This window comes from Passer montanus, unplaced genomic scaffold (assembly GCF_014805655.1).
Source record: "Passer montanus isolate IOZ18808 unplaced genomic scaffold, ASM1480565v1 scaffold1, whole genome shotgun sequence".
NCBI lineage: Eukaryota > Metazoa > Chordata > Aves > Passeriformes > Passeridae > Passer > Passer montanus.
Window position 1 is genome coordinate 2,163,949 of NW_024356504.1, and position 13,923 is coordinate 2,177,871.

A 13,923-nucleotide genomic window follows, 5' to 3' on the forward strand; every position below is an offset into this window, starting at 1 on the left:
GCCCTGCTAGGAGGGAAGTGTGCTGCTCTTCAAAGCAGGATTTCCCAGATGCTGTTCTAAATGGCTGAACAAACATGCTAAAGTTTTCAGCAAAGCACAGGTTACTGAAATGCCAGCCATTGTCACGCACAGCTTGAGAAACACAGAAAGCTCAATATGTCCCAAACCCTTATAATGCAGGTCCTGGAACAGAACAAATCCTCTCTCAGCCTGAACAAAGAAATAAGTATATTCCTTGTGACTGTGCTATATCGCACTTCTGCTTTTTGGCCATAATCCTTTGACAGACCCCATTACAGGTCAAACCACAGGGCTGGCCTAGCACGTCCATGGCAGAGCTCTGGGCTGAATGTGGGCCAGCTCCAGCTCTGCCTTAGTGTCCTGGTGCTGCCATGGCCAAATAACTGCCTTGGAATGCTCAGCCTGGGAAAAGGAAAGAGCTGCTTCATGCAGACCACTCAGCCATGACTCTCCATGGCCAATTAAGAAATCAAAGGGGAGCTTTCCACAGAGCTTGGCCTCCACCAGGAAGCCTGAGCCATGATGGGAGGCACAGAACTGTGTTGCTGCCCAGAGTGGGAGCCTGCAGCAGCAGGGACCCAGGGGGCAGAAGGTCTCCAGTAAGACTCTGCCATGGCAAGGGCAGCCTGTCCTGCAGCCTGAGAGGCCTCAGACAGGATGCTTTGGCTCCCTGTCCCATCCCTGGTGCCCAAGGAAGCGGGGCTTGAGCTGTTTTTCTGGAGGTGAAAATTCAGCAATTATCTACCACAGTGAGGCCAGATACCTTCTACAAATTTGTTTTGCAAGGTCTCTTTCTCTCCTTCTGTCTTGGTGGTTTTTCCTCTTCTTTTATATTTGACATTTTATCTCCTCCAAACAAAAATGTCAGCATGTTGAATGTCCTGTATAGGGAGGGGGAGTGCAGGAGCAGGGGGATCCCAGCCCCTGATGTCACTTGGAGGGGATGCACCGCTGGGGGCCAAGGGAGGAAGCACAACAGGCCATGCTCTGAAGCTGAAATGTGATCAGAACAAACAAACAAAGTAAAAGCTGTAAAACTAAATGACTATTTTTATTTGTTTCCTTGTTGGTTTGTTTTTGCTCTCCCACTTCCTTGTCCCCAGCTGTGTGCTCCACTAGGGAGCAGCCACTTGGCATTGGTATTTGCTGGGCATGAAGCATATGTGTATTACATTTATTTTAAGCACTCATCCTGAGAAACAGAGTCTTCTCTGTGAATCCCCAACACATTTTACAACCAGCTGCACTACTGGTACTGGAGTAGGAGAAGAGGAAATGGTATTTTCTTTAGGTTTATTAGGTTTGACCTCTAGTTTTCTCATTGGGTCAGTCATATTATTTTCTACATTGGGTTGTCACTTTAAACTGGTACCACCAAACTCTGATATTACAGTTACATCATGTAAAATATAGTCTCCTCAGCATCACTTCCCCTTTCACTTACAACCTTCTTTTTAAAAAACAGAAATTGGTTTTCAAAATTTGCCTGTAAACATGAGTTTGAGCTGAAATCCTGGATGCATATACCCCAACACAGTAAAACTCAGATGGAAAAGCAAATGTCCTGCAAAGCTATATAGCTGGGTGGGTTTATCCAGCTCCCCTGTGTCCCTCCACTATCTTTGCCTCAAGGTGAGAAGGGCTGGGTCATGTCTGGTTCCAGCTTTCTGGCTCATCCTCATCTCCTATGCTATTTTTTCTTCTGTTTTCCTAGGATGAGCAGGGTGCCAGCAGCAGAGAATTTGGCCTCCAGGATGCTCACAGCCTTCCCTCGAGGCCGAATCTCTGCACAAGATGCGCTTCTTCATAGCTTCTTCAGCCCTCTGCCTCCTCAGCTCTATCAGATTCCTGCTGGTAAGTTAACTCTCAGTTTCATCTCACCAAGAAAGAGCTGCTGCACATGCTATTTACTGTGAGTTTCCTCTCTGTTTTGAAAGTTTCTGCCATTCACCTGGATGTCTCTCTTTTCTTCCTGCACTCCCTTCCCACTCCTATGAGCTGCAAAGTTTACATCCCGTGGCAAATTTGACAACTTGTTTTTCTGTTTTCTTCCACTTGACCACTGTGTTAATACTAGAAGGGGACCTTGATGGGCTGCTGCCATGGCCCTCTGCAAATCAGAGGTGTATATGCTTTGACAGGTCATCTCTCCCTCATTCTGTAACCCCAAGTGCCTGGACATCTCCCCAGCTCACACTGTGTGTTCAGTGTAACTCACCCGCTGGTCCCTCCTGACGTCCTGAATTCCCATCTGCTCAGCATGGTGTGCTAGCCCCAGTTCCCTTGGACTGCTCCTCCCACTCCCTTTTGATGTTGAGACAGCTGTTCCTTGTACCCTGTCACACCAGTTCTCCCTCAGTTTTACCTCTCTCCCTTCTCTTAAGCACACAGCTGCACACACAGTTGTGCCTCTCCTGGCCTGAGCTGACAAAAAATACAAGGTCTCCCAAGCCACAGTTCTGCTCCTCACTAGGGAAAGCTCGCTCCTCTTGGGCTGCAGGCCAAAGGGACCTTGCATTCCCTGTTGCCTCCTGGGCACCCTGTACACTAGTTAGTTTGGTGGTGTTTTTTAAGATAGGGGCAATTAAGAAAAAGCCTTCATGGACTGTGTTGTCAAGCTATTGGAAACCCAAATTTCTGGCTCCTGTGACACATCCCAAGTGGAGAAGCAGCCAGCTAACATCTCTCTGAATCCCCCAAACTGCTGCCCTTCAGAAGGTGCTCTGTGTGTGTATGTGCTTGAGTGAGAGACATCTGCATTCCTTTTCTGTTCACCCAGCCACAGAGCACAAATCTACTTTGACACTTTTAGAAAAATGAAAAGATGGAATCTCGCAGGAGCCTGCCTGTGCCGGGGGGGGAGGAGGGGAGCACGCACAGCAGGAGGGAAGTTGACTTTTCTTTATACATATAGGGTTTTTTCCATGCAGAGTTTAAATTATGCCTGATAAAAGGAGTTTCGTGGATGTTTCAGTTCTTTCAAACCCTCCTGGCTTCCTCCCAATTAAATGAGGTTTGTCAAAGCCACAGGGCTCTGCTGCTGCCAGAGAGGCGGACAAGCACTTCCCGCAGTGACATCTCCAATCCCCAAGGGAGAAGATGAAAGTGTCAGTGCTGAGAGAGAGAGAGGGAGAGAGAGGAAAAAAACAGGTACAGAGACAGACAGTGTGAGAGAAAGGGAGAGAGTGAGGAGAAATAGAAGGAATGAGAAAACAGATTGGCATAATGTGTCAATCTCTCCGATGTGCTGCCGGTGAGGGGACAGATTCCTTTCACCTGGGTTTAGGCACCATCCCGTATTTATTATCCCCCATATTGCAACAAGAAGTGTCGTGTGGACAGGAAACTGCATGGCGTTATCATAGCAACCAATGTGTTGAGAACAGAATCAAAGTGCACAGGGCTGAAACAAGTACAGTACAATCATGCAAGACCATATTCATGAGTGACTCATTAAGCCTGTAAAATTTAGGCTATTCTGAATAATTCCCCATGTAGCCATTCCTATTGCCATAATTGTTTAAGACATTTGCTCTCTTGTGTCACTTTGGCATAACACTCTTTTGGAATTTAACTGTATCATTTTAAAATTCTTGTTGCTATGATAACAGTGCAGATTTTAAATATATTCTGTTCCCACTTTGTTCTGGAGGATGCTGGCTATTAGTTGCCATCCTCTGAAAGGGAAAGTTAAAGCAGAAGGGCAGATGTGATCTGGAGATGAAAGGTGAAAGAAGAGGGGGTTAATCCCAAGGTGTGTGAAAGAGTAAGAAGGAAACAACATTTGAAAAAATAAAAGGTTCTCATAAGAAATTATTCTCTGTTTTTATGAAATAATTGTATCTATAACTGTCCTTTTTATAAGTTGTTATGACAAGCTGGAAGCTAGAGGATGTTTTTCAAAGGTCAATCCCTGGGAAAAAATAATTGGAGAAATCACTGTTTCGAAGTTAAGTACCCCTCCAAATGGCATGTTTCTGATTCCTAGGGGGAATGTTAATGGTTAGAGGCTGGCTGCTGCCCCTGGGAAGGGGGAGAGGGAGCACAGGGCTCTTTGCTTCCTTGAGAGCAGCTCCTACAGAGTGGAACAGGTTGCTGTTGCTATGCTCATCTGAGCACGAAGTGCTGGGAAAAAAGAGTAGCCCATGCTCGAAGGGAGGAAGAAGGTTCTCTGTCCTCTGGGTGGGGCTGGCCCACAGATGGGCCTCTCCTGCAGCTGCTCATTCCTGTGCCTGCAGCTCTAGGAGGGGATTCCTGAGGCCCAGGTTCAAACCTTGCTCATCATCTTGGTGGCTTTAATTCTACATGTGCCACCAGCACCTCTGGATATAAAAACAGAGAGAGGTGCAGCGGTTTCTTCAGCTTCCTTTCCTTTAGGCTAGTAGCCTAAGAGGTGGCAGTGATGACCTTTTGTAAAACTGGAGCATTTGCTGTCCTTTTTCTGGCCGGAGCCAATCCTGAGACAATTATCTTTGTGCAGTGCAGCCCTGCACTGCAGCAGCTCTGATAAAACTTCATTCTAACCCTTTGCCACCTGCTAAAGCAGAATGTTTTCTGTCCAATTAATCCCTCCTGGAAGAAAGATGAGATCCTTGAATCAAGAAAGAATGAGCTGTGCTCTCAACTCAGTGTCAGTCCTGAAGTGCAAAAGGGCCTTCTGAGGAGGTATCTCACTGTGTTGTCAGACAGGTCAGACACAGTAACAATTGCAGCTTATTATTCTTGGTTATAGATTTGGGTTGTTTTCCCTCTCTTTTTCCTTCCGATGCTTTAGAAGAGGCTTGCAAGAAGGGAAGGTAAGCAGTGGGATTTGGGGTTATCAACAGTGCACTCGCAAAGAAAACACACTGCAAGAAGAGCTCTGGCACAGGGGCCAGGGAAGCCTAGGCTGGCAGCTCAGATACTTTCCCCACCAGACAATGTCCAGTCTCAGGAGAGACCTTTCTCTCAGTGAGGAGACATTCAACCCTGGCCGTACCCTCAGCACAGCAGTTAGTAAATTCCAGTACATGCTCCATGAGGAGGATTTTGTGGATAGGATCTCAGCTTTGACTAGGAGGTACTTACTCATTTGGGGTACAATTAGTCTCTAATTGTTACCTCCCCCAGCAACCAAAAACAGTGCACCAGGCGATGAAGACACTGTACCATTTCTCCTGAAGCAGCCCACTATTCAGCCTTTCAGAGACAAGGAGGAGGAGGGAGGCTTGATGTTGACAGCCATTTTAATGTCTGTTGCATCTAAACTAAGACAAAGCAAGTAAGTAAGTGTGGGCAATGAGGAGGTTAAGGCTGCAGCCATTGCCTACCAAATATCCCATTACTGTTGGGATTAGCCAGCACTGGTAAATGTTATCACAGGGGACATATAAAGAAGAGCTGGCTTTCATCATCCCTTGTTTGGGTTGGCTGGTTGCCCTAAGTTCTCCTACATAGCTAAAAGGTTCATACAGTCACTTGATTTTTTTTTACCACTCCACTTTGTGACATCTGTACACAGCAGACAGATATCCTTCACTGTAAGTCAGATACAGACACCTAGCAAGTTCCTACCAGGTGTATGATTCTGGTTTATAATGTGTCTTAATACAGGAATAAACCAGAGCTGGTGATAAGCAGGAAATCAGCTGCCCCTCCTAAGCCAGAAGCATTCTTATCTGTGAGGTGATAAAATAAATCTTCACTTAACTCAGGAAACCACCCCGCACTTCACCTGGTTTGATCCCCACAGTGGTGGAGGATGTGCTTGCCTTCATACTGACAGGACATGGAAGTTTTGTATTGTGTCATTAAGTCACCACCCTAGGAAAGAGCTGTTGCAACACCACAGCAGATGCTTGCCAAGTGCACAGGGCCCTCAACATGTTGCCCTGTTGAAGCTCTTCCCTGCATGCTGTCCTGGGGCAGGCATTGTGCTGGGCACTGTTTAGGAGCATGGGGCAAAGGGGAAGATGGGAAAAGGAAAATTTCCTTTGCTCACTCCCCAGCTCCTGCTCTTGCAAAAGCAACTGGCGCAAAGTTTGGCCCACATGACTTGTGGAAACAAAGTCCTACAGACATGGATCAAATGCTCTGACTCCCATTGATCTCAGGCCAGAGAATCTCTATAAAGGTCTTATTGTTCAGAGAGACAAACCACTCTTGGGGAGAGTGCTGTTAATACCGTTTGGGGAGGCAGACACTATTGCATCAGAGGTTAGCAGATGTTTTTCTGTGTTTTGTCTAATTACAAGTTATAGCTGAGGTTTCTTTAACTTCCATTTTCCCTTTAACACTCTTAAATGCAAATCTGAAGAGATTTAGTTGTCTTGTTTGCTGTGAAAAGACATCCAGACTGAAAGTCTCACACAGTCATTTCCCATCCTCAGGTGCACTTGTGACTTCATCCAGTTATCAGCAGAAAAGAGTAAACGGGGAGGTAGTGATCAGATTTCTAAGGCACAAAAGTTAAAGCTAAGTTTGAGATTGTGACAGCAAGCAACCATGAGCACAGGAACTCAATTAGCCTGAAAGACAACTATCTCATTATCTTTCTGAAAATGATATAAATACATAAGAATATAAAAATTTAAAATAAACTCTCTATTGACTGTCTAGATGACTGAATTTCACTGCTCAATTTCTTTAAACACCCACTTTAGTATTTATTTATTCTAAGCGTGAAGCAGCTACGATAATTAGACTGTCAGATTTGGTAAGTTAATGAGGAGTCACTGGAGTGGAAGGTTTTGCATTTGTGAGATTGCTGAAGGAGAGAAGCTCTGTGCCTTCGCTCTATCTCTTTTTTCTTTTTCTTTTTTTCCCCTCTGCTGGGTGGGAAGGAGAGAGCTTGGCAGTGCGCAGATCCATTTGAATCCTTTTGATTAGCGGGTGCCTTCCTACCACTGTTCTACCAAATAGTATTTTGCTGGTTGCTCCAAGAAAAAGAAAAAGAAAAAAAGAGTAGAAACTGCAGAGGAGATTTCTAGAGAAGACTGTCTAGATTAAAGAAATAATTTTCCAAAAACAATCAGAAGAATGCAGCTGTGAGAAATGGGATCTTGAATTACTTTATATTGCAGCTAATGTCACAGGAGGGCATTAAGGAAGTAGTACAATGAAGGAAAAGGACCCTTTTGCAGCTTTCTCTTTAACCAGATTTTTCCACAGGACAATCAGTGCTCACAGTTCCAGGGGTGAGACTGCAACCTGAAATCTGTGACCTGTTTGCTTCGTACCGAAAAGGCCGTGTCTCAGGAGGTTCGAGCAAGTTTTGGTAGAGATCATGGATGATTGAATAATTCTTGGGTAAGCATGTAGTTGCCATTGTCAAAGCTGCTGCCATCACCCTTAGGACATGAATTCCTTTGTGTACTGAAGGTGGGAAAATAGACTTGATTCTCAGGGCTGGATGATCGCATCCAGGATGAGAACAAAGTGGGAAATCTCACATTCAGAGAGAAGAGATCAGCAAGCCAACGGCCCCCAATGAACAATGTTCAGTGGTATCATGGGAGGTTTGGATTTGTTTTGTCATATTGCCAAGTCTCAGATCAGTGCCCTTTCCTCCAATGAATCCCCAGTCAAAGTATTGCTTCATTTCCCCATTGCTTAAACTGACCAAATTGCTTTGTTCTCCTTTGCCCTTGCCTACTGAGTTCACATTTCATAGCTTACTTGTTTTGACTTCACACACATTGGAACCTGAGCAGAGCTAGGCAAAATCTCCTTATCTTGTAATATCTTTGGTTTTAATTAATCACTATTTTAATGTCAGGTTTCAGAATTATGCTTCAGCATCAATATTTTTCATCTTTTTGTTACGGAAGACCAAAAGGTCACTTAAAATCACTGTTATTAAAAGAAATTACCAGGAAATATCCTTTTATTATATCCTGTCTCTTTGTTTACTTTGTGCATTTGTTAGCAGCATGTGTCCTGTCAGTGCTACTGCGGGGTCTGTGCTTGCAGGGCAGACCTGGAAACTGGTTTTGAGGCCAAATTAGTTTGACTGTCTTACTGTCTGCCAAGCTAAGAGGCAACCTAGGACAGCAGGACACACCCCAGCTACCATCTGTGCTTTCAAATGCGTGTAGCTGGCATGTACCTGCCGTAGGACCAGGTCCCAGCACTCAGTGCCTGGACACAGCCTCTGTGCCCCTTCTGCACTCGTCATGTAGACAACAGCAGGCAGAGAGAGCGGCCTGGAATCCTTTTAAGAAAGACCTGACATTGCCAGCGCTGTGACCAGATTGGGTTTTGGAAGCAGCTTGAATGCCTTCCCTGCTCACCTGCTCAGCTGAGTGCAGACAGGATGGCTTTTCCCTCTCTGCGATCAGACAGGAACTAATCCTGCCAGAAAAGCTGGCTGTCAGTTCCACTAAGGCTTCTACACAACTCACTTGAGGAGGGCACTCATGCATCAATGTTCTATGAACTTGGATTTGGCCCATTTTAAATTATTTGGAGAGCATTTCGCAAATACATCATTTAAAATAGTGAAAACTTGCAACTACTAGGAGAAACTCTTAATATTTTTTGTTATATATTAACCTGTCCTCAAAATGATTGTGTCCCTTTTTTCTAGGTGCTTACAAAACATGCTAGATAAGCTTAAGTGTCAACTCAAGTTTTCTTCTGCAGTTCCTTGCAGGAAAACATTCTATATGTGATGGTGTTCATATTATTAATTCTCTTTTTAAAAAAGGCATCTGGATTCAGACATGCAAGCAAGGTTATAAATGAAACAGTATTTTTTTTTGTCATTTTAATAGGCTACCAATGGAAAGCAGGGGCTTCTGTATGCTTTTTCAAAACTAATGAGAGGCAGATAGGCATCTAAAGCACAACAGCCTCAAGCTGGCACATGAGAAAATGGAATTTCCTGGGAACATAATGAAGCTGGCCAGCCTTCCTTCCTTTGCCAACCTGACTTAAGTTAAAAAAATAGACAAAACCAAAAAACTAAATATACTAGGCTCCATCTTGAATCCGTGGGCCCTGAGCAACACAACAAGGGACAAAACATCATCAGAGACTCCTCCTTGCTCTCCTTCTGGTTTCAGGAAAAGATGAGATACTGTCAGTTGTCTATCCCAGGGTGATATATACTCCGTGCCAACACTCCACCCATTTTCTGCCCTATTCCACCCACCACTTTCCCTTTACCTGCTGAGGAGGAACATATGGGTCATTGGAATCTGCTACTGTTCTCATTCTGCCTCTCAAAATAAATATTCAGATATTTAATGCTGCACCTCCTACATGTATGTGATACTGTACCAGCTAAATGTAGTTGAATCTACAGGAAGATAAGAGCCTGTTTTAAACCAGCTTTTGACAAGCAGAATAACTGAAGACACTAGCACTGCAAAATATTTGTAATTGGGATTTATTTTTCTTTTTGATTCAGGACTTAGGCCATGGATTTTTCCCCTGATAGAATTCCTCTGCAATAGGGGCAGATTGTACCCTCCCTTACACCAAGAACCTTTGAAATAACTCCTTATATTTGCAAAATGAAGAAAAGTCTTTGAGATTACAAAACAAGGACACAGTTTGAGGGGTGTTGTGCGTGTTTTTCAAAAGTCACCTTTCAGTAGAAGGGAATGAAATTGTGCAGATGTCCTGCCTTTTGTTTTTCAGAAAGCAATGTCAGAAGGATTGGCTTGGCAACGAAGAGGTAACAGCACAGTCTGGACACTGGACTTGCAGAATATACTCAGCCATGTGTCACTTAATAGAGAGCTCCCTGGACCAGAAGATCGATGTACAAACAGGACAGATGGGGACTGACAATTGAAAGAATGTAGAGGCTCATCCAAGGCTTACAGGGACCTGTCATTCCTGGGGTATGCCTACAATCTCCCTCAACAAAAGAGCTCCTGAGGGAAGGAGGGGATTAGTCAAAAGTTGAGTGAAGTCTCCAGGGAAGATGGTTTCTTGGATAGAGTTGTCAACAAAGGAATTGTTTAAGACTATTTGTGATAATTTCCTAGAGGGAGCTTCTGCCATTACTAACAGGATTACCAGCATACTGGTTCCACACCAGCAGAGCATTAGACATGTGCATTGCAGACTGGTTGCTTAGAGCTGAATTCAGGGGTCTTATACAGCATCCCAAATGTGGGCAGGTGTTGATGAGCAGAGGGGAGATGGCAGAGAATTAAGATGCAGCCAAATGTAGTCCATTTTTGGTCCAGCTGTTGCAGAGAGTCCTGGCTCATTAATGAGTTTCCACAGTGTTTTAATCTCCTTGATCTCAAGGCTGCTGACAGACCATAAGAAGGAAAGCTAATCTGAGGTGAGTGCTGATGGGGATACATGGGGAAATCAGAGACCTCTTTCCCAACTGCAGTCACTGTGAAATTTCTCATAGAATTCCTCCTTGAAGAATTGGGAAAGCAAGTAATTTACTGTGTTCAAGTACTAGTCTGCTTGGTTTCAGTTATCTCAGATACTTTTTCTTAGCTCTGGGACATAGAAACCAGTAGCCTTGGTGCTACCTCCCAGTACATCTGGGAAGAAAAGGAAGACAAAGATAAATAACTGAGGTGCAGACATACAAACCTTCTTGAATATTTTTATTCATCTGAGTAGTGTCACTGGCATGTCTGGGAGATCTCCTCTGAGCAAGAATTATGTAGAGCGTTGAGGCACTGGAACAAAACAAGTCAAGGAGCCATGGGTGGCAGCCATAGAAACAGCTGAAAGGTGAGCTTTAGTTAAGAGAGCTGCATCTCCAGCCCCACTCCAGTCCATCCTTTACCAAACACACTGCAGATCTGGGCAGGAAGCAGCACAACAGTTTATGATCCCCTTTGCCCTTGCTACAGACATAATTTCAGGAATGTATAGATTAGCTACATTAAGGGGGACATAGACTATCTGCAGGCACTGCTCAGTTAAGAGGACAAGATTTTCCTTAGGTTATGTTCCTTAAAATTCTCTGCCTTGATGAAAAGGCAAGCTATGTTCCAAAAGTCTTTCTACCTCTAGATTGCATGGACTGGGATCTCCCAAACATCAGCCACTCTCAATGACCTGACCTCCCTCTGCAATACTGAACAGAGCAGCTGTACATGATCCCCAGGTTGGGATAGGGGTTGTTTTGCATTCGTTTTGCATTCTTGGAGATGTCTGGACTAAGAGCAGTGAAGAAACAGGATCTCCAGGGCCTGCAGTGGGATGGTTGTGGCTGAATGTCTGCTCCTAATTGAGAGCAACTAAATGTTGAAGATATGTTAAATGAAGGGATTTGTTGTGCATGGGCAGTGAGGGATCTAATGATGAGAACTGAGTCACTTTTCCTCATGGTCTATCCAGAGCATCAATTGTAAATTTCTTCTGCCCTGGAGCAGTGGGACAGAATGGCTTTGCTGTTTTACATAGCTGCCACCCCATAATGGCCATGCCATTGCTAAATTTAGCCATATGCTAAGTTGCCAAAAAGTCAAATGATACCTTATAATTCTGTATCTAGAGGGGCAGAAAGCCAGGATGATCCTGAATATGCTGCAACCCAGCAGTCTTCTGTTCATTAACTCAACATTGTAGGCCCAATGCCTAAAATGTGTCAAATCAGAGAGAAACTGACTCCTCTCCTCAACTAAGGGAATACTATTTACATCAGCAGTACTATCTCAGTAGATTTTCCATCCCCTGTTCTGCACAATCTCAGGGGCAACGGCCTTGGGGGAGAATGGCCATAGTGTTGTAATGAGTCAGAACGAGTAGGTAACAAGAAACGTCTCAATCCATGTACCAAGTTAGTGCCACCCAAAAAGGCAGCTCTGCTTCCCCCGTTTCCCTCCCTGCTTCAAGATTTACAGTCTTTCTCTTTTTCTCTCTGTCACCTTTGTAAGCCCTTGAAGAACTGATTTAATTCACTAAACAGATGGAAGACTATGAACTCTTTTGCTGAGTTAGTTTTTCATTGTTTAGTGAGCTGAATCAGATTATGCAGGGAGAAAAGTACCAGACTTAATCATGGATGAGTGGGGAGTAGGAAGGGAGGAGGTGGAAAAATCCATGAAGTTCATATTCTCTTATCTCCAGCCTGCTCACATGTAGTTCCTGTGGTGTGATCATCCCCTGTCACATTTGAATGTCTGATGTTGTTTTGAGATAATAACTGAATGGGTTCTGGCAAGTAAGTTCTCGGTATGGCTGTCATTTATGTGGGCCCATCTCAAATCCAAATGTTTGCTGTTGAACACCTCACAAAAAGTCCCAGACGTTAGCAGAGAGGTGCAGGACTGACCTTTCTTTTTTTTTTTTTTCCTCCCCAGAAAATACTTTCTTTTGGCAGGGGTAGGATGCTTTGGAAAAGAAGGTGAGGGTTTATAAAGTGCATGTAAAGGGAGATCATTGTGCTTATGGGTCATCAAACTGTTTCTTCTCACCACCTAATAAAAAACCAAAACCAAATCTGAGGTTTTTGAGAAATCCTTTAACATCCTCCTTTATGTTAAGAGAATTTAACATCAGACTTAAATATTTGCTTTAAAAACATCTGGAAGTAAATGAAATAACTTCTTTCCCAGGCCAGGATTCTGTTTTGTTTCAGCCTGGAGCAAGTTTGTTGGCCAAATTATACATGGCCAAGAAAAGATCCAAGGACTTTAAAACTAGCAAACCCCTGTCTGTAGTGGTGCAAGTGGGCAACGCTCTTTAAAGTGTGTGTGGGGGAGGGAGATGCCAGGAAAATCCCCCTCACAAGGCAGAACTGCATTTGGGGAGCCCAGATGAAAGCTCTGATGCGGGTCATGTGACAGGTGTCACTTCAGTAATGATATTGGGGCAGAGATAAAAGTCCTCGCCGGCTGGTCATGTGACATCGCTTCATTACTGGCACAGCAGGTGGTCGGAGAGACTCAATGCCTTTATTTTTTATTATTTTTTAATTTTTTTTTTTATTCTGTGATAATGAGAAAATGTTTAAACTTCCATCCCTGTGTTTAAACACTTCTTCATGCTGACAGCAGCAGGAGATCCCTTGATCAGCTGTCAGATGGGAAAGTGCAATTTTTCTGGAAAGTAAACAGCGTGTTTGCCAGTTGGAAATCATTTTCTGTTTGTTGGGACTGCTAGTCGTGGTGTGATGGAGCCGTGTCACAGCATCTGACAACTCGGGAGTGGGGAATAGAAACCAGGCTGAGAAATGGGGTTTAGACTCTGCCTCTGATAACAGCAGCTTGAGATTTTTGACACTTCGTTATTGTTATTTTGTGGGAAAAAAACACAACTTACAGGTTGCTATGAAACTTTTAAAGCAGCATCTCAGTGCCAGTGTGAATGTGTGGGACCTCCTAAAAGAAGCTCCTGCATTTTAATACAAAATTTCCTAGGAGAAAAGCAAAAAGGACGCAAAGGAGATGAGTAGGTGTGGAGATGTTTGGTGGTGAAGGTGGTCAGATCTCACTCCTGGCTTGCAAGAAGAAACAAAAAAAAAAGTCTTATTAGAAAACTTTACATGGTTCTGATGTCAAGTAGGCTTGGGTAACCCACTGGGAATTCCAGGTAAGAAAAGGAAGGCAAATGTGGTCACAGGGTCATGCAAAAGAGCTCAACCCCGCCCTGAGCCTAGCTGAAATCAGAGGTGTTATGGTCTCCTTCGGAAGTACCCTGGAACCCAAGTTAACTTTAAATGCTAATCACATTTTTTTAAATTTTCCTGTTAGGCAAATACCTTCTCAAAGTCAATTCCTGTTGAGAAAAAGGAGATACAGATATTATACACATAATTCTAATTAAAATTAGGGTTTGAATGTGCCTATGCAGAGCCACACACAACATTTTTCCTAGGCAGACGCAGACACAGACAACATCTTTTGTGCAGAATCAACAAATGAACCTGATTTCAACACCGGGAAAGTTAATTACGGCTCAATCACTAAAAAAAAATTCGCAGCAATTATGTTA

General features: G+C 43.9%; 1 protein-coding gene across 1 annotated transcript in view; it reads left to right on the forward strand.

Moving 5' to 3' along the window:
• The window catches only part of CDK15 (cyclin dependent kinase 15), a 39,533-nt gene extending 27,148 nt beyond the window's left edge, over positions 1 to 12,385 (forward strand). The window contains exons 13-15 of the mRNA XM_039727958.1: positions 1,736 to 1,875; positions 7,171 to 7,308; positions 9,646 to 12,385. Coding sequence (XP_039583892.1) covers positions 1,736 to 1,875; positions 7,171 to 7,280 — 250 coding nt within the window. The 3' untranslated portion in view covers positions 7,281 to 7,308; positions 9,646 to 12,385. The remainder of the gene's footprint in view (positions 1 to 1,735; positions 1,876 to 7,170; positions 7,309 to 9,645) is intronic.
• The last annotated feature ends 1,538 nt before the right edge of the window (positions 12,386 to 13,923 follow it).